Genomic DNA, 26,170 nt, shown 5'->3' on the forward strand with positions numbered 1-26,170 from the left:
TTACAGGGACTTTGCATTCTTCCTGTATAGATATGGGCCCTTTAAGGGGTGAGAGAGGGGTAAAGTTAGCACTGAACCTATCTGCCAGGATGTTGGCAATATCAGTTGGTTCTGTAATTTTCATGCTGTTGTGCTGTAACTCAGAGCAGATCTGGGTGTTGCCATTGAGATTCTTGACATAGCTATAGAATGCTTTGTGGTTGTCCCTAAAATCAGTGGTAATTTTGTTTTCGTAGCTAGCTTCGGAGGATCTTATAAGGGATCTCAGCTTCTTACTGAGGCTGCCCAGGGAACTCCTCCACTCATAGGATTTTACTCTCTTTTGCAACAGTTTCTTCCTTCTGTTGTAGAGTTTGTTTATGGCAGGGGACCACCAGATTGGCTTCCTTTTTTTGGAGGATAGCATATTGGTTCTGTTTGGGATAGCACAATCCATGCACTTGTGAAAGTGCTTACAGAGTGCATCTGTGTAGGATTCAGCAGTCATAACTGTATTATCCACCTGCATGGATGTCATGAAGTTCACCACTTCTGTCTTAAGAAACATGAAGTTGGTTTTGGAGAAATGTTTTTACTGTGATTTCCTTAATGGGGGTGGGGGCGGCATGTGGATATCTAGGGTGATTAGCTTATGGTCTGATCTGACCAACAAGGAGATGACTTCAGGTATGGAACACCGGTCACTCATGTTGGTAATGACTACGTCTAGGATATTGTTGCCTCTGTTGGGGGTGCGGATAAGTTGATCCAGAGCACTGGAATTTATGAATTCCAGAAAGCGTTGAGTGAAGGAGTTGGTACATGAGTAGCTTTCCCAGTTAATGGTGGGGTAGTTGAAATCGCCCATTATTAGGGTGTTTGGTTGAATCCTAATATTTTCCAGTATATCAAGAAAAGAGGAGTGGGAATCCTGGGGCATGGTGGGGGATCTGTAGCAAGCTACAATTTGGATTGCAGTTTTGCCCAGAGTTAGTTGCACTTGGATAACCTGAGATGCATTATGCTGAGCAACTAGCCTGGAGATGTGGATATCCTTAATGAATATGGACACACATCCACCTTTGATGTTCCGGTCCAGGTTAGGTGGCCGAAAAGTGTGGTATGAGTTATAGCCTGGTAATGTAGGGGTGCTCTCTGGAGCCTTGAACCAGGTCTCAGTCACTGCACAGATATCGATGTTCTCTATTCAAGAGTGCTGGTGCTCACTAATGGGATAGCGAAGGCATCCTGGACAGTGGTATCTTTGAAAACAAAGCTTAATTCAAAGTTCTTCATCAGAAACTTTTGAAGAACACTGTAATTTCTCCTACAGTACAATACTAGAAATGTCAGCTGACCATACTTTCATGGAAGACATGGTTCAGTGTGTTTCAACAGTTTCTGATAAAGTCACAGGTTCATAGGTATATACAAGGCTAATGGCAACTAGGGCCCTTAAAAGCCTAGCCGTACAACCCAAATGTGACCATTAAATTTGATTTATATTTGATTTATATTGGTTGATTTAGTAACTGCCTCTGTCCATTAGAGACATAGGAGCTAGACCAGGAGTGAATTTTCGATTACCCATCCATTGGCCTAAGTTGAGATTAAATAGGGATAGGAAGGAACTCTGCTTCACATGGATAAGAAACCTGTTCTAGGGGATGGGAATTCTCTGAGAAATGTATCTGTCTCTCCAACATGTCCTATTTATGCTGCAAGCAAAATATAGGTCTTTTAATCTAGTAGTTCTGATACTGTTTGTTTTGCAGATGTGCAAGATACACAAAACAGGGTCCAGGAATGCCTTTTATGCCAGGTAAAGATTACCTCACAGAACCAGGTAAAGATTACCTCACAGAACCAGGTAAAGATTACCTCACAGAAGTCTGTATGATACAGAGTAAAGAGAAAGAGACAGGGATTTCAGGTGATCAGCCATTTATTTCTTGAACTAACTTTACATATGCTGACTATGACAGACTCCTCAGAGGTGACCTCTGTCTGGTATACAAAGCAATCTCAGACCCCGCCTTGATGGGACTGCTGCATATCCGCAAGTCAAGCTCCACTCAAGTAACCCATACGCATGACCTCAACCTGGTCTGTGATATCAAATTAACTTGTTGGCGGGACAAATTTGTGTCCCAGAGACTTCCCCATCTGTGAAATAGATTCCCTCTCCACGTCAAGCAGAGTACCTCATTTTCCCTTTTTAAGCACAACCTGGATAACTGGATGACAAACAGAAAATACACCCCTGGGATTCCACCTGTGTCCCTGCTGGACAGGGACTTTGGGTGCTGCCTTCTTTAAACATGGGCTAAACTCTTGGCTAGGCTTAAAAGGGCCTCAGGGCCAATAGCCTAGTAACCTCATGTGATCCTATGAAAATGTTCTGAATGCAGTTTCAGCTGTTTGCTGTATGCTGCATAGACTGGGTCAAGGCCAGACCAGGTTACTTAAATCTTGCGTGGAATCCTTGAAATTAGAATATTCTGTAAATTATATAGGCTTCTATGAAAATGGTATATTTCCATCTTCCTTAAAAAAGTATTACCTGTTCCCAAGAAGCCCTATTTTAAATCATTACAGAACAATTTTTTACCTGTATTTTGCTTCCCATTTTTGTGTAAGGCTGCTGAGAGAACAGTTTCAAATAACTGCATTCTGGGTTGCTAATGACCTCCTCTTGGCAAGGGTTATATTTTATCTTGGTCCAACCTGAGTTTGCAATTTTTATGACGTCTGATTACAGGATCTTAATAGATCATCTTAAGGCTTACTGTGGCCTCTACAGGAGTGTAAGTGGGTTGCCCCTCAGCTCTTATCTAACTCTCCATGAATAACATCTGGGGTAAAATTCCTTGGAATGTGTGGTGCCATAAGGTTCTATTTTGTCCCTTTCTTTGTTTATAATGCCCACACTGCTGTTAAGGTGAATAATTCAAGTTAGAGGGATCCAGTAACATTGCTACACAGTCTTTATCCAGCTGTACCTCTTCTTGTCGGGATTCAGTCTTTAGGGGGTGATAAATGGTCAACTGTATGGTTACTCCTACTAAAACTGAGGCTATTCAGGTGCATGTCAACATTGACTCTTCACATATTCCTTACCTAACCTTCTTATCTTTTTTGGAAATAATCACAGTTTTCATTAAAGATCATGGTGCATTTCTCGACAATATGCTGACATTACACAACCAGATGTATGGTTATCGGTCATCTAATGTCTATGTGAAAAATATAACACAAAAACTTGGTAGAGAAAACCACTTTATAAAGCAAAGCTTTCGGTCAGAACCCTTCTTCAATACTAAAACATAGCATCAAACATTTCACACTTTAAATACAGGTCATCAGTCACATGATCAGCAGCCAAAAGAAATCATGTGACCACAAAAACAAAAACAAAATAAAATACAGAGTGTAAAACACAGAATGTAAAAATATTATAAAACTTTAGAGCATAAGAGTCTATCCTATATAACATACATAATTCATGAACAATTACATCACAATTTGGTATTTTGTAGTTTAACTAGTATCGGTTTAAGGCTAACCAAACTGTTCAAACCTGGTGGTGAATCAGCAGCAAGTCTCAATATCCATTCATATTCCTTAGTCTCTAAATGGTTATTGATATCACCACCCCTTAATGTAGGATATACAATATCAATCACCCTAAACTTAAATTTATGTTCATTACCAAAAATAGATATATGTTTATACAAGGCATTCTTATGGTAGCATCTCCTAATCTCCGATTTATGTTCAGTAATACGCTCCTTCAATTTACGGGTAGTCTTACCCACGTAAAACGAAGGACAGGAGACACATGTAGCCAAATAGACCACAGAAGATGTAATACGAGTGGCTGATACTTTAAACTTAAAAACATTACCATGAGTGGGATGTATAAAAGTGTCACTATCATTACTAATAATATCAGCACAACACATACAATTAAAACACTTAAAAGTGCCATAGTTCACTGAAAAAAGTACATGCATGGATCTACTAAAATCCTTGTAACATAACATGCTCTTAAGTGTCTTCATATTTCTATATGCAAAGCGTGGTTTATCACCCAAGATAGCCTTCAACTCATCAGAGGCCATAAGGATGGCCCAATTATTAAATATAATTTGTTTGATAAAACATGACTTTACATTAAATGAAGTAACATATCTAATGGCTGTCTCAGATTTATTCCTTACATAGTCATTACTTGTACCAGCCAAAACTTCTAAAAATGTCGGTTTCAAGCATGTCTCTCTATCTATCATCACATTATGTTTCAAACCAGATAGAAGATGCTCATCATATCCACTAGATATAAAATCTTTTATCATATCCTCCAATTGCCAGGAGAAAACAGTGTCATCAGTGTTTAACCTGCTTACTCTACTAAACTGAGACTTAACAATGCCTTTAAATATATGCGGTGCATGCATGCTACCAAAATGGGTATATCTACCAGAATAAACATCTTTCCTATGTAAACTAGTTTGTAGAACGCCTTCATGCATCTGTAACCTAACATCTAAAAAAACTATAGTGTTATCAGATGTTTCCATTTTAAATTTTAAAAAACTCGTAGTTGAATTCAAAAAAGTCAAAAATTCATTTAACTCATCCAATGTACCACCCCATATCATAAAGCAATCATCCACAAAACGTTGGAAAAAGCAAATTTTATCAACAAAAGGATTACTTTCATTATATATATTATTCTTTTCCCATTGGTAAAGGACCAAGTTGGCATATGTGTTGGCTACCGAGGTACCCATAGCTACCCCAGTAAGCTGAAGGAACAGAGTGTCATTAAACAAAAATATATTATTTTTCAATATTACATCCATAAGACAGCAAATATTTTCTATGTGTCTGATATTTGGACTAGGTTGTGAGACTAAAAATTCTCTCAACAATTCAAGCCCAATGTCATTTGGAATGACAGTAAAGAGGGAGGTAATATCTAGTGTTACAAAATAATATTTACACTTATCTAACGCATCATTAATACTATTGTGCCATAACTGCAGCTTACACAATAAATCTGATGTATCCCGTAAAATAGTATCACAATGAGGCAAGTAAGGTTGCAACTGTCTTTGTAAATATAAAGAAATTGGTTCGGTTATCCAACCGCCACCTGACACAATAGGTCTCATGGGTGGATTCACCATAGATTTATGAATTTTAGGGATACCGTACAGATGTGGAATGACAGGGCATGGAACAGTGAAATAATGAAACAGATCTAGACTAATGTCACCATTCAGCTGTAATTCATAAATGACCATATTCACATAGGTAATACACTTTCTGACCTCTAAGGTTGTAATAGTCTTAAATGCTGTGCTGTCTTCAAGTAATACAGACACTGCTGACATATAATCATTTCGGTACATCAAAACAACCACACCACCCTTGTCTGCTTGCTTAATAATAACATCATCACATAATTGTAAACTCTTTAGCGCTTTATATTCATTGAAAGTCAAATTATAAGTCCTTTTCTTCACATTATTAGAGTATAAAGTTCTAATTTGGGATTCACAAATGTCATGAAATGCCTTCACGATAGGTACACTAACTGGTACAAAAGTACTACGTCGTTTACACTGCCCTACGACAGTAACAGAGTCACCAAACAAAAGTCTCAGGTTAACATTTCTAGAAAATAGTTTCAAGTCTGTGAGCGCAGACACCAAACTGTCACTGCTGGTAGGTATATAGTTAAGCCCTTTACACAGGAAAGAAAAATGGGCTTCCTGTAGAGTAAACTTAGAGAAATTCAACGTACCGTTTGTTATTTGCGGCTTATTTTGTTCAGCCCTAAAGGGCTCTCACTCTTTCGTTTACTTGAATTTATCGCCTGCCCCATTGGCAATCCTCTCTGTTTCGGAGACCTCTCCATAACGGACTCAGGATGTTCTAGGTGAAAGCGCTTATGCGCTATATTAATAGTAAGCTGTTGAGACTTCTTCCCAATAGCAGCTACGGCGTTGTCATTGCCATCTTGTTTCTGTTTCACTTCAGAATGCGTACTAGCATGCTGCAAGAGGAGATGATGTCACTTGGACAGGTTCATCCTGTAATATCGGCGGGGGCGCCACTTCCATAACCAGCTTTAATGGAACTTTCAAAGCTGGTGTTATCTCATGAAAATCATCTAAAGTATCCAAAGCCTCTCTTTGGAAAACTTTTTTATGGTTAGCATAAGGAATATGGTCTGTTTTCGGCCAAGAAAAGATATTACCTCTTTGAAAATCACTGATGTCACGTGTTAGCTTCCGTTTCTTGGTCGCTTCCATACGACAATCAAATGCCTGCAATCTATCAAGCATTTGTTGATAACTATCAACCATAGTAGGAAAAACAGGCATTTCCACTATATTGTTTTCTAAGGCAAGGATTTCTTTTCTGAAGTCCTCCTCTATAGTGAGAAAAAAGTCATTCATCAAACACATGTAGTCCAAGCTCAGCTTAATATTAAGCTGCTGCCATTTTTTCAACAGTTCTGGGTAACTGTTGCCATAAGAGGGCATTTTTAGAATTCTCAGCCCTCGTGGGACAATTCCTCTCTCCACATAAGCCAGGAAACTAAAGCGTTGCCATTGTAAATGCTTGAATGCACTCACTTTCCTTTCAAGCAACTGCAGAGCCTTATTAAACTCAGCAATGTTCTCAGAGGCAGGTGGAATAACACTCCCAGTAGCAGGACATTCTGTTTCAGCAAACTGTAGTAACGGATTAATCTCAATGTTAATAAGAGACTTAGCAGAGTTCATTTTCATTAAAGTTGCCATATCAGAGCTAGCAAGGCTGCGAGATAGACCCTTATAGGAATGCCCAAAGGCAGCAACTATATCAGACAAGAAAAAAACAAGCTGCAAAATTGATATAACACAGAAACTTGGTAGAGAAAACCACTTTATAAAGCAAAGCTTTCGGGCAGAACCCTTCTTCAATACTAAAACATAGCATCAAACATTTCACACTTTAAATACAGGTCATCAGTCACATGATCAGCCTGACTATATGTCAGCAGTGTCTGTATTACTTGAAGACAGCACAGCATTTAAGACTATTACAACCTTAGAGGTCAGAAAGTGTATTACCTATGTGAAATGAATTACAGCTGAATGGTGACATTAGTCTAGATCTGTTTCATTATTTCACTGTTCCATGCCCTGTCATTCCACATCTATACGGTATCCCTAAAATTTATAAATCTATGGTGAATCCACCGATGAGACCTATTGTGTCAGGTGGCGGTTGGATAACCGAACTAATTTCTTTATATTTACAAAGACAGTTGCAACCTTACTTGCCTCATTGTGATACTATTTTACGGGATACATCAGATTTATTGTGTAAGCTGCAGTTATGGCACAATAGTATTAATGATGCGTTAGATAAGTGTAAATATTATTTTGTAACACTAGATATTACCTCCCTCTTTACTGTCATTCCAAATGACATTGGGCTTGAATTGTTGAGAGAATTTTTAGTCTCACAACCTAGTCCAAATATCAGACACATAGAAAATATTTGCTGTCTTATGGATGTAATATTGAAAAATAATATATTTTTGTTTAATGACACTCTGTTCCTTCAGCTTACTGGGGTAGCTATGGGTACCTCGGTAGCCAACACATATGCCAAATTGGTCCTTTACCAATGGGAAAAGAATCATATATATAATGAAAGTAATCCTTTTGTTGATAAAATTTGCTTTTCCAACGTTTTGTGGATGATTGCTTTATGATATGGGGTGGTACATTGGATGAGTTAAATGAATTTTTGACTTTTTTGAATTCAGCTACGAGTTTTTTAAAATTTAAAATGGAAACATCTGATAACACTATAGTTTTTTTAGATGTTAGGTTACAGATGCATGAAGGCGTTCTACATACTAGTTTACATAGGAAAGATGTTTATTCTGGTAGATACACCCATTTTGGTAGCATGCATGCGCCACATATATTTAAAGGCATTGTTAAGTCTCAGTTTAGTAGAGTAAGCAGGTTAAACACTGATGACACTGTTTTCTCCTGGCAATTGGAGGATATGATAAAAGATTTTATATCTAGTGGATATGATGAGCATCTTCTATCTGGTTTGAAACATAATGTGATGATAGAGAGACATACTTGAAACCGACATTTTTAGAAGGTTTGGCTGGTACAAGTAATGACTATGTAAGGAATAAATCTGAGACAGCCATTAGATATGTTACTTCATTTAATGTAATGTCAGGTTTTATCAAACAAATTATATTTAATAATTGGGCCATCCTTATGGCCTCTGATGAGTTGAAGGCTATCTTGGGTGATAAACCACGCTTTGCATATAGAAATATGAAGACACTTAAGAGCATGTTATGTTACAAGGATTTTAGTAGATCCATGCATGTACCCTTTTCAGTGAACTATGGCACCTTTAAGTGTTTTAATTGTATGTGTTGTGCTGATATTATTAGTAATGATAGTGACACTTTTATACATCCCACTCATGGTAATGTTTTTAAGTTTAAAGTATCAGCCACTTGTATTACATCTTCTGTGGTCTATTTGGCTACATGTGTCTCCTGTCCTTCGTTTTATGTGGGTAAGACTACCCGTAAATTGAAGGAGCGTATTACTGAACATAAATCGGAGATTAGGAGATGCTACGATAAGAATGCCTTGTATAAACATATATCTATTTTTGGTAATGAACATAAACTTAAGTTTAGGGTGATTGATATTGTATATCCTACATTAAGGGATGGTGATATCAATAACCATTTAGAGACTAAGGAATATGAATGGATATTGAGACTTGCTGCTGATTCACCACCAGGTTTGAACAGTATGGTTAGCCTTAAACCGATACTAGTTAAACTACAAAATACCAAATTGTGATGTAATTGTTCATGAATTATGTATGTTATATAGGATAGACTCTTATGCTCTAAAGTTTTATAATATGTTTACATTCTGTGTTTTATACTCTGTATTTTATTTTGTTTTTGTGGTCACATGATTTCTTTTGGCTGCTGATCATGTGACTGATGACCTGTATTTAAAGTGTGAAATGTTTGATGCTATGTTTTAGTATTGAAGAAGGGTTCTGCCCAAAAGCTTTGCTTTATAAAGTGGTTTTCTCTACCAAGTTTTTGTGTTATATCATTTTGCAGCTTGTTTTTTCTTATGTGAAAAATATCACAGATCAAGCACCTAATTCCTTCTGTAGAGTGGCCATTATTCATGTACCTGCTCTGCCATCTACTGCAGTCCTCTTGATCAGAGGGTCTTAGATATGGAGCTTGCTTCCCTGTAGCACATGTAGTGTTCCACAGTCAGAGTCCAGACTGGATCTTTCAAATATTTTTTTGTTTTATTTTTTAAATATTGCCATATTACTGTAGCAGTGAGCAATCTGGTCTGTCTGTCTATTGCACCTAGCCCTGTGTTTACAATCTTATTATTTAATTGTTAAATACTCTGTGTTTGGGCCCCTCTATTTAAAAGAGCTGTTGATGCCCTATGTACCTGAACATTCATATATGTCATTAAGTGAGAGGCTATTAGCTGTTCCCAGAACCAGATTTGAAACGGGTGTATATCACAAAATCGAAAGTTGACAAGTTCAAAGCTCAAAACTTCAAATTTGCAACCTCGAAAACAGAAAACATTGAAACGTAAAGCGGAGATCGCCATAGAGTGCGGGAAGGGAAGATTTCCCTTTACTCCACTGTAGTGCGATCTCGGAGTTGGTATATTGAAGTAGCGGGGGGGGGTGCAGGGGATAGAGTGTTTTTTGTGTTGTTTTGGGTGTTTAGTGGGGGTTTTTTTTCACGTTCGATGTTTTCCATTTTTGAGGTTGCCAGTTCGATGTTTTCAGCTTCGATATTGATAGCTTTCGATCATGTGATATAAACCCATTTGAAACAATGGGCAAGTGTGCCTTTCTCTCTGTCTGGGTCCAAGTTATCTACTTTGATAACCAGGTAGGCAGACTGGTTGACAGACCTTTTTCAGCCACTGTATGAGCCCACAGGGGAAATTAACAACAATAATAAAAAAAATAAACACATAACATATTATATGCAGTAAACTGACTTGTACAACTAAGATATATATCATATGCAGAAGTTTATTTACTTCATAGCTGAAGTAGTGATATACACAACACTGTGCATAGTTATATAGTTAACCAAATTAACATTTATGTAATATGTACTGCTGACTTATGTGGTCTACTTAAAGAAAGCATCACATGCAAATCTATGAACCTATGAAACATTGTAGTACTGCACTAGAAAGATGTGCAGTGTAAATTTTAGACAATGTCTTCAAAACAGACTCATTTAACAGGTGCTTTTTTAGTTTCAATTTATATTGTTCAAGAGTGTCCTGTTTCCTTACATTTACAGGCAATTGATTACAAAAGCTGGTCTAAGCTTGGAATAGGCCTTTTCTCCAATTGTAGTTTTAAATGTAGGTTTGACAAGTCTGTAGGATATCGAGTATAGTGACAGGGCTTTTAGTCAGTCCATATACAACATATTGTGTAGGCCTTGTATCCTTTTAGTAAGGTATGTTGTGGGTGTTCCAGTTGTCGCATGTGTCTGGACAGATACATGCCAAAGGGGGCATTATATTCAATGAGTAGCCCAATGAGGGCTGAGTAAAGGGGAACAATGACATCCCTAGATGTAGACACAATCCCTTTGTTTATATGCTGTGAAATACAGAAGTACTTTCTTACTACAGTGGACACATATTGGTCGAATGTTAAATTAATGTCCTCATAAGTTTGCAAATACCAAACAACTTAACTGACTCTTAAGCGAATATTGCCAGTGCATTAGTTCCCCAGGGTAGATGACTTCCCAAAGGATACAATAATGCATTTTTTTCTATTTAGTTTCAGTCGATGATGTTGGCATTAGTTATTTATTTGGACATACCCTTCCTGTAGGATGGCTAAGACATTTGGGAATTCAATGTCTGCTTCTAGTCTGTAGACTTAAGTAGCCACAGCCCTTTGGTATTGATTTTTACTTCAGTGAAGTAGATGCTAAAAAGGAGAGGTCCTGGCACATAACCCCAGTAGGACTCCACTGGTGACTGATGCATTGAACAGATGTTTGTAGATTAGTTTTCTAAATATTTTTGTTAAGGGGCATTGATTGGCAACTAGCCTGTAATCTTTACATTCCTTAGGATGAGGGCTATTTGGAAGTGGAATTGTGACGACATGTTAGACTGGATCAGGAAATTCTCGACATGATGAGTTAAAATTATAAATAAGGGTGGCTGGATTAGATAGACAGTGATTGGATATTTTAAGGAAGGAGGGATGAAGCTTAGAGAAATTTACCCCTGATTTGGAGCATAAGTTAAGTTGATTGACAGCTGTTTGAAGCAGAATGTTAAACTGTAAGTAGCTAAAATAAATGAGACTCACAGAGTGCTGACTCTAGGGTTGTGCTTGTAAGAGAAGTAATAGTAGTACAAGATATCTGTGGAGCCAATTGCTTTTTCTAATTACGACAGACAAGTCTAAGACCTCTTTTAAGAGGATTAACTTAACCGAGAGGTGAAACTTAAAACAGCTGCCTTATGATCGATTTATCATTTTTTTGGACAATTTATATAATCACCTGTCTCTTCTGCTACAATTGGTTTATTGCTGTATTTTCTGCTTGTTGTTTGCACTTATATAGTTATGTTTTTATCATATATGTGCAGTGTTTACACTTCTATTCAGGAACAGCTTGTAACTTATATTTTGCACTATAGCATGTGGTGCCTACAGAGATGGACTTTATACCTTCCCAGTATTCCATACTTAGCTCTGAGCCTCTGATGTTTTCTTTTTAACAAAACTGTTAAGAGAAATTGTCATTTTGCTTACAATGACATCTGTCCAAGTCATCCCTCAGTGACATCATCAAAAGAATAGTGAGAAGATGGAGCCATAGACTTTAATGGATGAACCAAAATCTACGGATATACCATTGAACCATCCTTATAGTGATGTGTCCAAAGAATAAAGTCAGTTTTGTGGGTATGTATTCAATAAAAGAGTTTACAAATCCTTAAATAAAAGGCAATGAAATTGAAAGAAAAATGTCAGGTATGCAGACCAGTTGTGGTATCATGAAGTCATATGAGCAACAGTACTATATAAACTTAGAAGGCATTATACAGAAACACATACAGATAGTGCTAAAAATAAGAAAAGACAGCTTTATCACTTCCTTGGCAAGACAACAGGACACTACATTTCCAGCAGAGAAACCCACACAAATGCAGGAAGGACATATAGACTCCACACAGAAGGCACCCAGCCAAGAATCGAACCAGAGAACCTCTTGCTGTGAGGCGACAACACAAACCACTGCACCACTGCGTCATCATCTGCTGGCTGACAAATTCAGCTGTAACTTCACCCCCACTGCTTATATGCCACTTCCTGTGAAATCCCTACTAGGATAACTCTCCTATCTATTAGCAAGTCATTTTTGCTCTTGCTAAGGCCAAAAACACATCCTTAATGGGCCCAAACAGCATCCCGATTATCTCCTAAGTCATTTTTCAACAACAGCCTCAAAACAGGCTACATATCACATGAATGGAGGTCTGCAATGGTTATTCCTCTTCACAAGAGTGGACCATCTACTGACCCTGGAAACTACAGACCCATTAGTCTGACAAGTCAGTAAACAAAGCCATGAAACAAATTATCACAGAAATGATCAACAAAGACAGTGGCAACTGAATACAAAGGACCCAGCCAGGTTTGGTTTTGTCCAAGGAAAGTCATGCCTACTTAGCTTGGTAGAATTCTTTATGACGGTCTCCAAGGTAATGGAAGAGGAGAAAATGGGTCATGCTGCCAATTTAGATCTGTCTAAAGTGTTTGATACAATACCCCACTCAGGTACTGTTGACAAACTCACTGAACTAAGCATAAATCCCTACATAATTTGCTGGATTGCCAGCTAGCTCAGATAGGACTCAAGAAGACAGGATTGGTAAGACCACCTCTACGAAAAGACAGTCACCAGCGGAGAACCTTGAAGCTCAGTGCTGGACCCGCTCCAATTTGGCATCTATTTCTCAGAGATCAAGGATAATGTCAAGGGCCTCTGGGTCACTAAGTTTGCAGACAGCTGTAAACTGGAAGCTATCATAGCTTCCCCCATGACACTAAAATCCTGCAAGAGAGACACAGACAAAAGATTGGTGCCAAAGCCATGGATTAAAACTCAATGTCAACAAGTGCATTACAGTGCCTTTTGAGAAAATGTTCACCCAGGTTAATTAATCCATTGAAAAGACAGCTCTAAGAGTTGACCCAGTACTTAGGGATCTGGGAACATATGTAGACAGTAATTTGGCCTTAGACCAACATGTATCCAAAGTAGTAAGAAAATCATGCAATGTCACCCAACTTTTATAGAAGGGCATGGCATTCAGGTCCAAGGTAGTTACAGTACCACTTTACTCAGCTCTTACCAGACCCATCTTTGAGTACAATGCCCCCTTTGGCATTGGTTCCTCACCAAGAGCATCCAGGGTATTAACACATTATCCTATACAGACTGCTTTAAAGTCCTGTCTTTATACTCAGTCACCTACAGGTTACTGAGAGGTAATGTATGCCTGTCATATAAGGCATACCAATATCCAGCTGTGATGGCCTTTTTGCACATACACAAAATGAATAGCACAAGAAACAGTAGATCTAAGGGTTTAAACTTTGCTTGCAACATAAACAGAAGATCCTGGCAAGGCAAATAAGTGTCTCAAAGGATCCTCATACTCTGGAATAGGCTCCCAATCCATGTAAAGCAGAGTCCAATCCTAACCCTATTCAAACTTAACCCAGACCACTAGATGGGAAATCAAAAATTCTCCCCTGGTCATGGTCCTATGTTTCTGATAGACAGAGGCTGACACTTATTATTCCCTAACATACTCCCCTAACCACTTAACCTTTAGCAACCTACTAACATGTCCCTTTAAACAGATGCCCATGTTACATGAGGACAAACTGGGTTGGGTTGAGCAGCCAGACTTATAAAAGCCCCGGTCGTTGTATACCTATGAACTTATTATTAAAAGGGGTATAAATAAACTCTGACACAGATGACTGTGGCATAGTTTCTCATAGCCAACTAGGTTATAAAGTTGGACTATCCTATGAAATTGTGAGATGGATTAAACATTAAACATGTTGCCTGGACTAGTGTAAGCACTGGGCAAATTAAAAACATAGCTAGCCTAGCAAAAAAAAAATAAATGTTTTTAAGACAAACAAAAGGTTATGTGGAGAAACCTGAAAAGGACAAGACTAAACCTCTGGACTCACCACAGTAAACATTCTACAGTATTACAGACACAGTGATTAGGTAGCTGCAGTAATTAAAAATGGAAGCATTAAGAATAACTTGAGATTAAAACAAAGGTTAAAATGAGCAAATCCAAGAGTATTCATAGAGACTGAGTTCATGAAAGTACTGATAGTACCTCAGGAGACACCAGTAAATGTGGACAGGGCACAGTAAGCAGGATAGAAACTCGGAGGATATTGAGAAATGTGCAATGGAATATACTTTAACACTTTACAGCTTACTGGTATAAAGAACCCCTCTTAAGAATGGCTAAAGAGAAAAATTGCACAAGACACTAAGGATAATCACAAGGCTTTCTTTAGTTATGTTAGGAACCTGGGTGGTAATTCCCAGATATGCTCAGAATTAGTCCAAAATGACAAAAAATACACCGAACCCACAGACATTGCCAACATCCTAGCTGACAGGTTCAGCGCAAACTTCTCCCCCCCCACCAAAAGGGCAAATATCTATCCCAGCAGAGTGCTGCCCCTGACATCTCAGATGCTCAGGTAAGAGCTGCCCTCCAAAGCAAAAACACAGCATCAATGGGACCAGATGGTGTCCCGGGCTCGTCCTACATGAACTCAAAGAAGAGCTAAACCCAAACATAAAACTACTGTTCAATCTCAGCCTTACTACAGGATATGTGCCCAAAGAGTGGCGTACAGCAACAGTGGTCCCTCTCCATAAAGGTGGTGCCTCAACGGATCCTGGAAACTATCCCATAAGCCTGACTAGCTTCGTCTGCAAAGCTATGGAAAGGATCATCATGGACCTCATAAATAAAGATATTGGGGACCTACAAACACTGGATCCTACCCAGTTCGGCTTTGTTAAGGGCAGATCCTGCCTCTTAAACCTGGTTGATTTCTTTGAAACAGTCACCAAGGCCATTGACGAGGGAAGGTGGTCCACACAGCCTACCTGGACCTCGCAAAGCCTTCGATACAATACCCACTCGGGCATTATAGATAAGCTCACCAGCTTAAATATAAACCCTATGTCACTAGATGGATTGCAAACTGGCTCAAGGACAGAACCCACATGGTTAGAATTGCTGGAGCCATGTCAGACTCAAACCAGTTACAAGTGGTGTCCCACAAGGCTCAGTCCTGGGACCTCTCTTGTTCGGTATATATTTCTTGGAGGTACAGGCCAACACGGAAGGACTGTGGCTGTCCAAGTTCGCAGATGACTGCAAACTGGGTGCCATAATCGACTCTCCAGCCGACACAAGCATCCTCCAAAGGGCCTCATATAAACAGACAACTGGTGCCAGTGCCATGGCCTCAAGCTAAATGCCAAAAGTGTATAGTCATCCCTTTGGCAAAACAAAGTGCCCACAAATTACCACATAGGTGGAAATCCATTAAGTACAGAAGAAGTAATTAGGGACCTGGGGACCCAAGTTGATAGCAATCTCTCATTTGACAACCACGTGGCCAAAGTGGTTAGAAAAACATTTTATATAGCCCACCTAATCATGAAGGGATTCACATCTAGATCAGGGGAGGTCATCGTGCCTCTTTACTCATCCCTCATCAGGCCCATAATTGAGTACAATGCCCTTTTGGGATGTACCTTACCAGACACCTGCAGCAACTGGAAAGACCCCAAAAGTACCTCACCAAGAGGATCAAAGGGCTCAAACAGATGCCATATGCTGCCCGGTTAAAGAAACTCCAGCTCTACTCAGTGGCATACCGCCTGTTCAGAGGCGATCTGTGCCTGACGTATAAAGCCATGTCCAACCCGGAATTAATGGACATGCTGAACCTCAGAAAATCCAAATCCCATCGAGCTACGCCGAGAGACTTGAACCTCAGCACTGAAATAAATAGGACATGCTGGAGGGACAGATTCATAACCCAGAGGCTCCTTCACTCTGGAATAAAATCCCAGTCCAGGTTAGGCAGAGTCCCTCATTGACTCTCTTCAAGAGGAATCTTGATGAGTGGATGGGAGATCATAGGTTTACCCCGGGTATCACTTCTGTGTCACTGTTAGATAGAGGCACAGTATACTAACCTCGAAAAAGGGCATAGCAAAATAAATTTAAAATGGGTGGCGAAAGCCAAACACATTCTGGCTAGACTTATAAATGCCCTAGGGCAAATAGCCTAGTATGAACCTATGAACCTATGAACCTATAAAGAAATATCTAAAATAATAATGGGTGAACCCAGATTTAAGATAATGCAAGACCTTTGTCCAGTTTATAATCAGAATGTGGTCTGACAACATCAGAGGAACCTGGGGTCAAGTCATGGCTAGCTCCCTACAGATTCCTCACTGGACAGTGACAGTGACAACAAAGAATGGGAAGGGGGGGTCCTGGGTTTATGACCAAAAGATACAGTTGTGTACACTTACCATAAATGTAGATATTCGAGTGTATTCACTGTTGCAGTCATCACATTTGGGTTATCTGCTTGCAGTAGCTCTCAGTCGATCTGATTAACAAAGTCTTGGGTCCTGCATCGGTTGCTGTCCCTTCTTCCATGATGTCAGGGGTATAAAACATGCAGCTGACGCCATTACATCAGTTTTTCTTGCCCCAGATGTCAGGTGCCCCCCTAATGGGAAGCAATTAAATCTATAAATATACAAGGTTATACCTCCAACAAAAAAGCAAATACACCAAAAAGCTTTTGAGCATAGTAAAGGAGAGTAGAGGTATAGCCAACAGAAGAAAGGGGGCTGGAGGGAGGGTAACCAGGACTGCAACAGTGAATACACTCGAACATCTAAGCTACTGGGAATAACCATAGACTCCCACCTAAAATTTGATAGTCATCTGAACTTGACTATTAAAAAAGTACATGCCAAACTGGGGTCACTCTACCGTATCAAACCATTTCTTACCAACAACACAAGATCAGCCATTGCTCGCTCCCAACTTCTATCCACCCTACTCTATGCATCTCCCATTCTGACTAATCTCAACAAAACTGAACTAAGCAAAATGGAAGCTTGCTATAACAGAATTGCCCGTTTTGCTGCAAATTGCTCATATAGAACTCATCACTGTACTGCTTTGAGACAGCTCCACTGGCTTGAACTGCCCAACCTCCTAACCTACAATCAGCTCTGCCTCTGTCATTCTATCTATTACCTCCCAATAAGTGTCCTGCCCTCAAAACTTAGTACAACATCACTCAGCCAAAAGGCCTCTTAGATCATCAAGCAAACTACTACTAGAAGTCACCAACAGCTACAATAGCTTTGGAGATGCACTACATAGTAGTTCGGTGGCTAAAAAATGAAACTCTGTCCCTACTAGCATTCAAAACACATCATCCAAAACCTCCTTTAAAGACCTCATCAGGCAACATCTCAAGCAAAGTTGGCAGTGCCATGATTGCTCCCCAGGCTAGTGAAAGCGGATAACATATGCATACTAAATCTAGAGCAATTGATAATAGTTTTCAATCTTACTCACAAACACTGGCTAATCTACAATGTATGTACTGTACCTGTGTACTATGTATGTATTCTACCTACATTCCAAAGTTCAGCTGTACACCACAAATCTATTACTTACCTTTATTTTTAAAATTAATATCTTTTTTGATTGTTCTCTCCACTGTAACTGTTTGTGCCGCATACCACTGTAAAACATGTCTCTTGTAATTTGTGTGTATACTGATTATGTCTAAATAACTAAATGTGTCTGTAATTTTTCTTTGTGGAGCTTTTCTCCCCAGGCCTCTGCTGAAAAAGGGCCTTTTCGGCTCAGTCAGACACCCCCGGTTAACAAATGTAAAATAAAATAAAATAAAAAAATCTACATTTATGGTAAGCGTACACAACTGTACTATGTTCTTCATGTTTCACTGTTGCAGTCATCACATTTGGGTAGATTCCCAAAGCTAAGGATGGGAGGAGGAATTTAGATAGCATTAGGACCAGCTATAAGGCCCTGCAAGACTGCAGTGGCAAATCCAGCTCTGGATTTAGAGAAAATTGGCAGATGGTAATGCTTGGGGAAAGTATGTACTGAACTCCAGGTAGCAGCTTCTAGGATGTCCCTGCTAGGGACGCCTCTGAGAAAGGCTGTAGAGGTAGATGCAGCCCTGGTTGAGTGGGGTCTGATCCCCTGTGGGAATAGGTTTTCCATGGTGCTTATAGCAGAAATGAATGCAATGGCCTATCCATTTGGAAATGGTTTGTTTTGAAATAGCCTTCCCCTCTGCCCCTGCAGCAAATGTCACCAGCAGTTGGTCAGATTTCTTTTGAGGTTTAGTCCTGTCCAAGTAGAATCTAAGTTGTCTGTGCACGTCTAAGGAGTACAGTATCTGTTCCCCTTTGTTCTGCAGGTTAGGAAAGAGGGTTGGCAAATGAATGGACTGATTAAGAGCCACACTGGATACCACCTTGGGTATGAAGGAGGGATTGGTCCTGAGGGACACCCTGTCTGCATGAAAGATGAGGAAAGGCTCCACTGCCATGAGGGCCTGTAATTCAGATACCCTTCTTGCTGAAGTGATTGCTAAAAGGAAAGCTGTTTTCCAAGAGAGGAATTTTAAATCTGCAGTGGCAGCTGGCTCAAAAGGAGGAAGGGTGATCTTTTCCAATACAAAGTTAAGGTCCCAGGCTGGAGTTGGGGCTCTCCTGGGTGGCCGTAGATTTTTAACCCCTCTGGGGAACTGTTTAAGCAGTGGATGAGAGAAGAGGGGAGGTTCTGTGTTATAATGAGCTGAAATGGCTGAGGCGTGAATTTTGATGAAGGAGAAAGACAGGCCCTTGTGAAGCATCTCAGTTAAGTATTGTAAAATCTGAGGTAAATTGGGCACTGCTGTGCTCATCCCTTGAGACTGGTTTCAGGCACAGAATCTTTTCCATTTTTCAGCATAAGATTTTCTAGTACAAGGCCTCCTTGCCTCTAAAATGATATCCATCACTGGTTTACTGAGGGATGGTAAAGGAGATATTATTTAATTAGCCAGGCTGCTAGGTTCAGTGTATGAAGCTGAGGGTGCAGAATCTGGTTATACTGCTGAGACAATAGGGTAGGAGTCTGAGGCAGGTGCCATGGTGCCAACAGTGACACACTGCACAAGAGGGGGTACCAGTGTTGGCATGGCCAGTCTGGTGCAATCAAAATCATCCTTGGTTTGTCTTGTTTGATCTTTAGTAGTACTTTGGAGAGGAGAGGCAGAGGAGGAAAGGCATAAACTGATAGGTTTTTCCAGCTGAAAGACACAGCATCCACTTTCCAAGCTTGTTTGTGGGGAGTCCTTGTGCAAAATGTATCCAATTGATAGTTGTGGGGGGAAACAAACAGGTCTATATCTGGGCTCCCCCATTTGCTTGTTAACATGTTGAAAATCCTTGGTTCCAGCTTCCACTCATGTGGGTCCATGAGGTTTCTGCTTAGTTCGTCTGCCAGTGTATTTAGTTTTCCTGGCAGGAACTGAGCTTGTAGATGCACTTGGTAGCTCAGGGCTGTGTTCCACAATGCCATGGCTAGTCTGCATAGGGGGTAAGAATGTGTACCCCCCTGCTTGTTTATTTACCACATAACAGTGGTGTTGTCCCGTCTTTACCATTAATTGTCCTGGAAGAATGTGGTCCTTGAAGGCTGTCAGAGCATGCTGTACAGCTAACATTTCTTTTTGATTGATATGCAAGTGCATTTGACTTGGGTTCCATTTGCCCTGAATGCACTTACCTGTCAGGTAAGCCCCCCATGCATAATCTGATGCATCTGTTGTTAGGGTTTGGGCGACAGAGGGTGATGTGAAAGGTAGTCCCTTGTTTTGGTGGCAGGCCTCTGCACACCAAAGAAACTCTAGGCGTAGGCAAAGTATGATTGGAATCATTGCTTCTAGATCCTGAGAATGTTGACACCATAGGCTTTTTAGATACCATTGTAGTTTCCTCATATGCAGTCTTGCATATGGAATCAGAAGAATGCAGGAGGCCATGAACCTCAAGGCTTGTAGTATTTGCCTTGCAGATAGTAGGGTTCTTGTAGCCAACTGTTTGAAGTAGGTTGTCAAATGAATTTGTTTCTCTGGCGTAAGAAAGCCATCTGGGAAGTTGTATTCAAGCTTGCTCCCAGGAATATGCTTTGTTGACAGGGTACCAGGTGTGATTTCTTTTCATTTATGGTGTATCCCAGACAAGTTAGCATCCTTTGTACAAAGGTCAGATGATTCAAAAGTATGTCCTGGCTTTCTGCATGAATTAAACAATCATCCAGGTATAGGTATATTTGAATATTTCTTTGCCTGCAAAATGCGATGACTGGGGCTAGGCACTTTGTGAATACCCTGGGCACAGTAGATAAGCCAAAGGGCAGTGCGGAGAACTGGTAGTGATTGTAGCCTGCTTTGAAGTGTAGGTATCTTCTGCAATACTCCTTGCTTGGGATGTGCAGGTATGCTTCTTTTAAATCGAGTGTTACCATCTAGGCATCTTTTCCTAGCATAGGAAGCAACTGGTGAAGAGTCAGCATCTTGAATTTTGGAATCACCAAAAAGGTGTTTAGAGTAGACAGGTCCAGAATAGGACGCCATGAATTGTCTTTTCTGGGTACTAGGAAAAGTATGGAGTAGAAACCTTGTCCTTTTTCCTCTTCTGGTACAGTCTGAGTAGCCTTTATGTTTAAAAGAGAGAATATTTGCTTTTGAGCCTCTGCCCACTGATTTGGGGGTAGATCTGGCCAACCTTTTGGTGTTGGTAATGTGTGGAAGTGAAATCCGTATCCTTGGGACACTATATTTAAAACCCATTTGTCCTGGGTAATGAGTTCCCAGTTTTTGGCCTGCAGGCCAATATTTCCCTCTAAAGGAGCATTCAGTTGAGAAGTGCTTGGAAATTTTAAAATCTAGTCATTGAGACAGTTTTCCATGGGGGGAGTCTTACTACTCCCAGATTTGGAAGCAGAAGCCCTCCACTGCTTAGTCTTGTGCATACCCTGGAACTGAAACCTGAGATTTCTGTTGTGTCTGGGTTTGGATTGAAAAGACCTGGAAGGAACCAGAAAGGACCAGTTCTTAGAGGTCCAATGCCTACTAAATCTTGGAGGCTGAACTTGTAAGAAATCTTTAACAGTTTGCATAGATTTAGCTTTATCTCCCATCTTTTTAAGAACTTCCTCAGCTTTGTTGCCAAACAGGCATTCCTGATTTAAGGGTGCATCCAACAGTTTAGCTTTAACATGATCAGGCAAAGATTGCTCCTTAAGCCAAGCATGCCTTCTGAGTACAGATCCAGTGACAGCAGCCCTGCAAGAGGCTTCTAAAGAATCAAACCCACATTGCAAAGTATGTTTTCCAACCTGTTCAGCAGAATGCATTAAATCCTGTAATTCCTTATTTTCAGCACAGTCAGGAATCAACATAATTTTCTGTTTAAGTAATCCAATAATATGTTGTTGATACTTTAACATACGAAACTGACAGTTTAAGGCCCTAATGGCCAAGGTTGCAGAAGTGTAAACCTTCTTACCCCATCTATCCAGCGCCCTGGAATCCCTATCAGAAGGGGTAGGGTTTTTGGCAGTAGAGGCCTTAATGCCCTTGGGTCCCTGTGAAATAGTCACTGGATCCGCAATAGTATTTTTAAAAAGGAACTTGTGAGAATCAGGAACCCTGTAACATCTGTCAGGTTTTCTGGGAGCAGGAGGCAAAGAATCAGGGGCCAAACTAGATTCCAAAAAGGCATCATAAACAATGTCTAGTACACGAGATATAGCTAAAGGCTATACTGAGGCAAGAGTAAGAAATCCCTAAGCCTCTTTTTCGAATCAGAAAAATCCTGGCTTTCCCAGTGGAAATGTTCCCTTAGAGTGTGCAAGGTTTCACCAAAAGAAAAATCCTCTGGAGGGGAAGCAGAGGGACTAGAGTCCTCTGCATCAAAATCCTCATAAGTAGATAAGGGTAAATCCAGATCATCAGAAGAAACAGAAAAATCAGAATCCTGGTCAGAAAATTCATAAACAATTTCAGTCCTAGGCCTCTTAGAAGAGGGTGGTTGGCTTCCCCTGATTAAAGTTATAAGATCTTCAGCCATCCTTATCATTTGTTTTTTAGGCATACAGGCCTGAGCATGCGGCCTGGGCGTCAGTTTACTAGGCATGGTTCGAGGTTTAGGCCTTAAAGAAGAAGGAGGCGTCGGTTTAATATGCAAGTCTGTAGGCCTGAATACACCCTCAGCAGCCGGTGCCTGCACAGCGGCTCCGGACCCATCCAAGGTAGAGACATCCGCAGGTTCCACAGTTGAAGCATCTCGCGGCATTCCGGACTCCAAATGGGTCTCAGTAGAGGCCTGCGAATCAGAAGTAGCGGGTATCAGGGACTGCGAAAGTGCCTCACTGAGTACCAGCGAACTGGCAACTGGCTTAGGAGAAGCATCGGTGGCAGCTTTGGACCTAGGCGGCCTGTCTCTGTCTTTATCTTTGCATTTTTTCAAAATTCCAGTAGTCGGATGACTTACCGATGACATTTCTGGATAATTGAACCGAAAACCGAAATATTTAGAGGTGAAAATATACCGACGATGAATAGTGCATTGATTAAATAAAGCACAAAACCGACAACAAGGTACGTTGTGATCAGGGCCTAGGCAAGGAATACAGTACGAATTAAAATCTTTGTGAGGTATTTGCTTTCCACAAGAAATGCAAATATTAACTTTTACTGACATCGGAAAGGAGCAAGAAAAAGTTTCCCCAATGGGGTACTTAGCTTTAGTTGAAGACTTCGGTTCTGAAACTAGAAAATTAAAATTTCAGGAGTTGGCCGACCGGCACTTGTGAACTGCTTCTGCTTCGGGCACCGTACGGCAAGAAAGACTGATGTAATGGCATCGGTTGCATGTTTTATACCCCTGACGACTTGACGTCATGGAAGAAGGGACAGCAACCGATGCAGGACCCAAGCTTAACCAGGCCGACTGAGGGCTACTGCAAGCAGATAACTCGAAAACGAAAATTTCAGGAGTCGGCCGACCGGCACTTGTGAACTGCTTCTGCTTCGGGCACCGTACGGCAAGAAAGACTGATGTAATGGCGTTGGCTGCATGTTTCATACCCCTGATGACCTGACGTCATGGAAGAAGGGACAGCAACCGATGCAGGACCCAAGCCTAATCAGGCTGACTGAGGGCTACTGCAAGCAGATAACCCAAATGTGATGACTGCAACAGTGAAACACGAAGAACATCAAGGGTCAGCAGTTTATTTCTTGTTCAGTTGTTAATGCAGTACTATGTTACTGGTTTATACTGCACTGAATGCCTGCATTATACAAACCCCCCCCCCCCACATCATTGTAGTGGTTACCTATTTGTAAGTTGAAACATCTGCTCTTGGGGGAGACCTGGTAACTGATTGCCTAGAGACTCCATGATGGTTCGGTGGCAGTAACAACTGCACCGAAGGTGGGGGGGGGGGGGATCCTGGGTTCAATCCCAAGACAAAGGTCACTTGTAATGCAATACTAGGTTATTGGTTTGTACATACTATATAGGGTACAGAGACAGGCTGTTTGTAGCCTACGCAGATACAGAATGATAGACGATACGTATGTGGGTGTCTATCATCTTTCACAAGGTAAAGTGTTACTCAAGGCAGGAAATATCCTTCAGGGCACACAACAAGTAGTGGAACATGAGCACTGTGGGACATAAATGACATCTGGTAAAGGCTGAGAACTCTTCAAATGAATCCGCCCATTAACCTGCTTGCCAGATAAGCAATAAATAAAGTAGATATAATTTTTGTACAACTGGAATGTATACCGTTTTGTCTAATTCTTCTCTCATTTCCTTCTTTAGTAACCATACCACTCTGCTTGTTTGCTCAAGAATTCTGGGCAAAGACAAAAACAATGGGAGGGGTACAAGCCCAAAATCTGAGGCATTTTTTAAACATTACTCTAAGTCACTTACAAAATTAACAGAACAACAGAATATGTACAAACATCCATTTTGTGAACAACAAGAAGTATGAAACTCTAATGTCTGGCATTACAGACTGAAGTATGAAACTCTAATGTCTGACATTACAGACTGAAGTATGAAACTCTAATGTCTGGCATTACAGACTGAAGTATGAAACTCTAATGTCTGGGATTACAGACTTAAGTATGAAACTCTAATGTCTGGAATTACAGACTGAAGTATGAAACTTTAATGTCTGGGATTACTGACTGATTGTGATTCTCAATGATTTACCATAAAATCAAAAATCTTCTAGAGGTCAGGGCAAAAATATGAGGCAAAATCAATTCAGTGGTGTGTTAGTGACAGATCTAGAAATGTTAGAACATAAAGCACACCTGGTCTGATTAATCACTTGATTGTGTATTGATGAAAATCTCTGCACTCCAGGCAGCAGGCTTTGACTTATAAAAAGATTATCATGCTACCTTCTGGAGACGCTGCTCTAACTACCACTGAAGTATGTTCTTGGTATATAGTACATTCTTTTTAAGTTTGTTAGTCAACTCACTCCATATTATCTAGGAATGGGAAGGAATAGAACCACTGTTCATACTACACGTTCACTTACTGTAGTTTGCTGCGATCCGGTCTGCTGTGACACATTTCCATTTGACGAGGGCCCCTGTCTGCTGACTGCCAAACTGGCCTTTAATACAGAAAATGAAAAAGTATTAGGCAATGTATTTATTTTCCTGCTAAAGGCAGTAGGACAAATTCTAAATACAGATTCATTACATTTTTAATTTAGTTATTCTAAAAATGCAAACCCTGCTTCATTAACAGTTAAACACCTGAATGTTAAACACACATGACAGATTGTTACACTGCATTATGCACACTTGTACCACTGCTAAAGACACATAACAGAATAATATGAAAAACACATTTTACTCTTTAATTGTTGTCCTATGTGGAGTTTCATAATGTCAGATAGAGTGCACAGTAAACCATCTTTCAAATACAGCATTAAAGTGTACTCATAACCACTAAAACAGTCATGTACCGGAAGCTAGTTTATATATATATATATATATATATATATATATATATATATATATATATATATATATATATATATATATATATACAGGCAGCAAATTTAAGTAGGTTTTCTGCAAAGCAAAAGTCACTACAGACTGTACTAAAATATTAATATTTTTACAGACTGTCTACTTCCTTTAACTTTGGTGTGACCTTGTACAATTTACAGATTTCTTTTCTTTCTTTCTTTATTTCAATTGGATAATCTGTAAGTGGACTGGCTGACAGACTCTTTTCAGCAGTGATATGGGCACCATGGTGCAAGAAGGCACAAACACATACATAAGGAAAAGAATACACAGAGCTGTACATACTATAGCAACAGAGTCAAGACAGAATATATTTGTATGTTATTTTGCAATTACAAATGCAAGTGTCATTATTTACAGTATGTATGGTTAAGGTAGGTGCTCAAACAGTGGGCATTTCTTACAATTATGTCCTTACAAGAACATGCGACCATAGTATGAAATGCAAGAACTAGCCACTATTCTGAAAGTAAGAGCATTTGTTTCCATAAACCATTGCTCTTTTGGATTGTTTCTAAATAACTAAAGTGTCTCTTACTGCCTCACATATGCAGGTAGCTGATTTCAAACAGATGGGTCTAGCTGATAGCTATTTCAGCTGTGGACATTTTAAACCAAGGTCTAATGAGGGTCTTTCTACTGTGGACATTTTAAAACAAGGTCTAATGAGGGTAATGTTGTCTTTCTTTCTGTCTCTAAGTGTGTAGCTAGGCTCCTTGATTAGTAATTTTGGGTACTTTTCTGTTAACGGGGCAGC

At 40.0% G+C, this 26,170-nt stretch overlaps 1 protein-coding gene across 1 annotated transcript in view; it reads right to left on the minus strand.

Annotated features, from left to right (window-relative positions):
- Positions 1-26,170, minus strand: part of PHC2 (polyhomeotic homolog 2) — a 2,832,203-nt gene that overhangs the window by 1,165,704 nt on the left and 1,640,329 nt on the right. The window contains 1 exon segment of the mRNA XM_044063043.1: positions 24,912-24,989. Within this exon segment, the coding sequence (XP_043918978.1) occupies positions 24,912-24,989 (78 nt within the window).

Source organism: Protopterus annectens, chromosome 2.part1 (assembly GCF_019279795.1).
Source record: "Protopterus annectens isolate FY-2018-M chromosome 2.part1, PAN1.0, whole genome shotgun sequence".
NCBI lineage: Eukaryota > Metazoa > Chordata > Ceratodontiformes > Protopteridae > Protopterus > Protopterus annectens.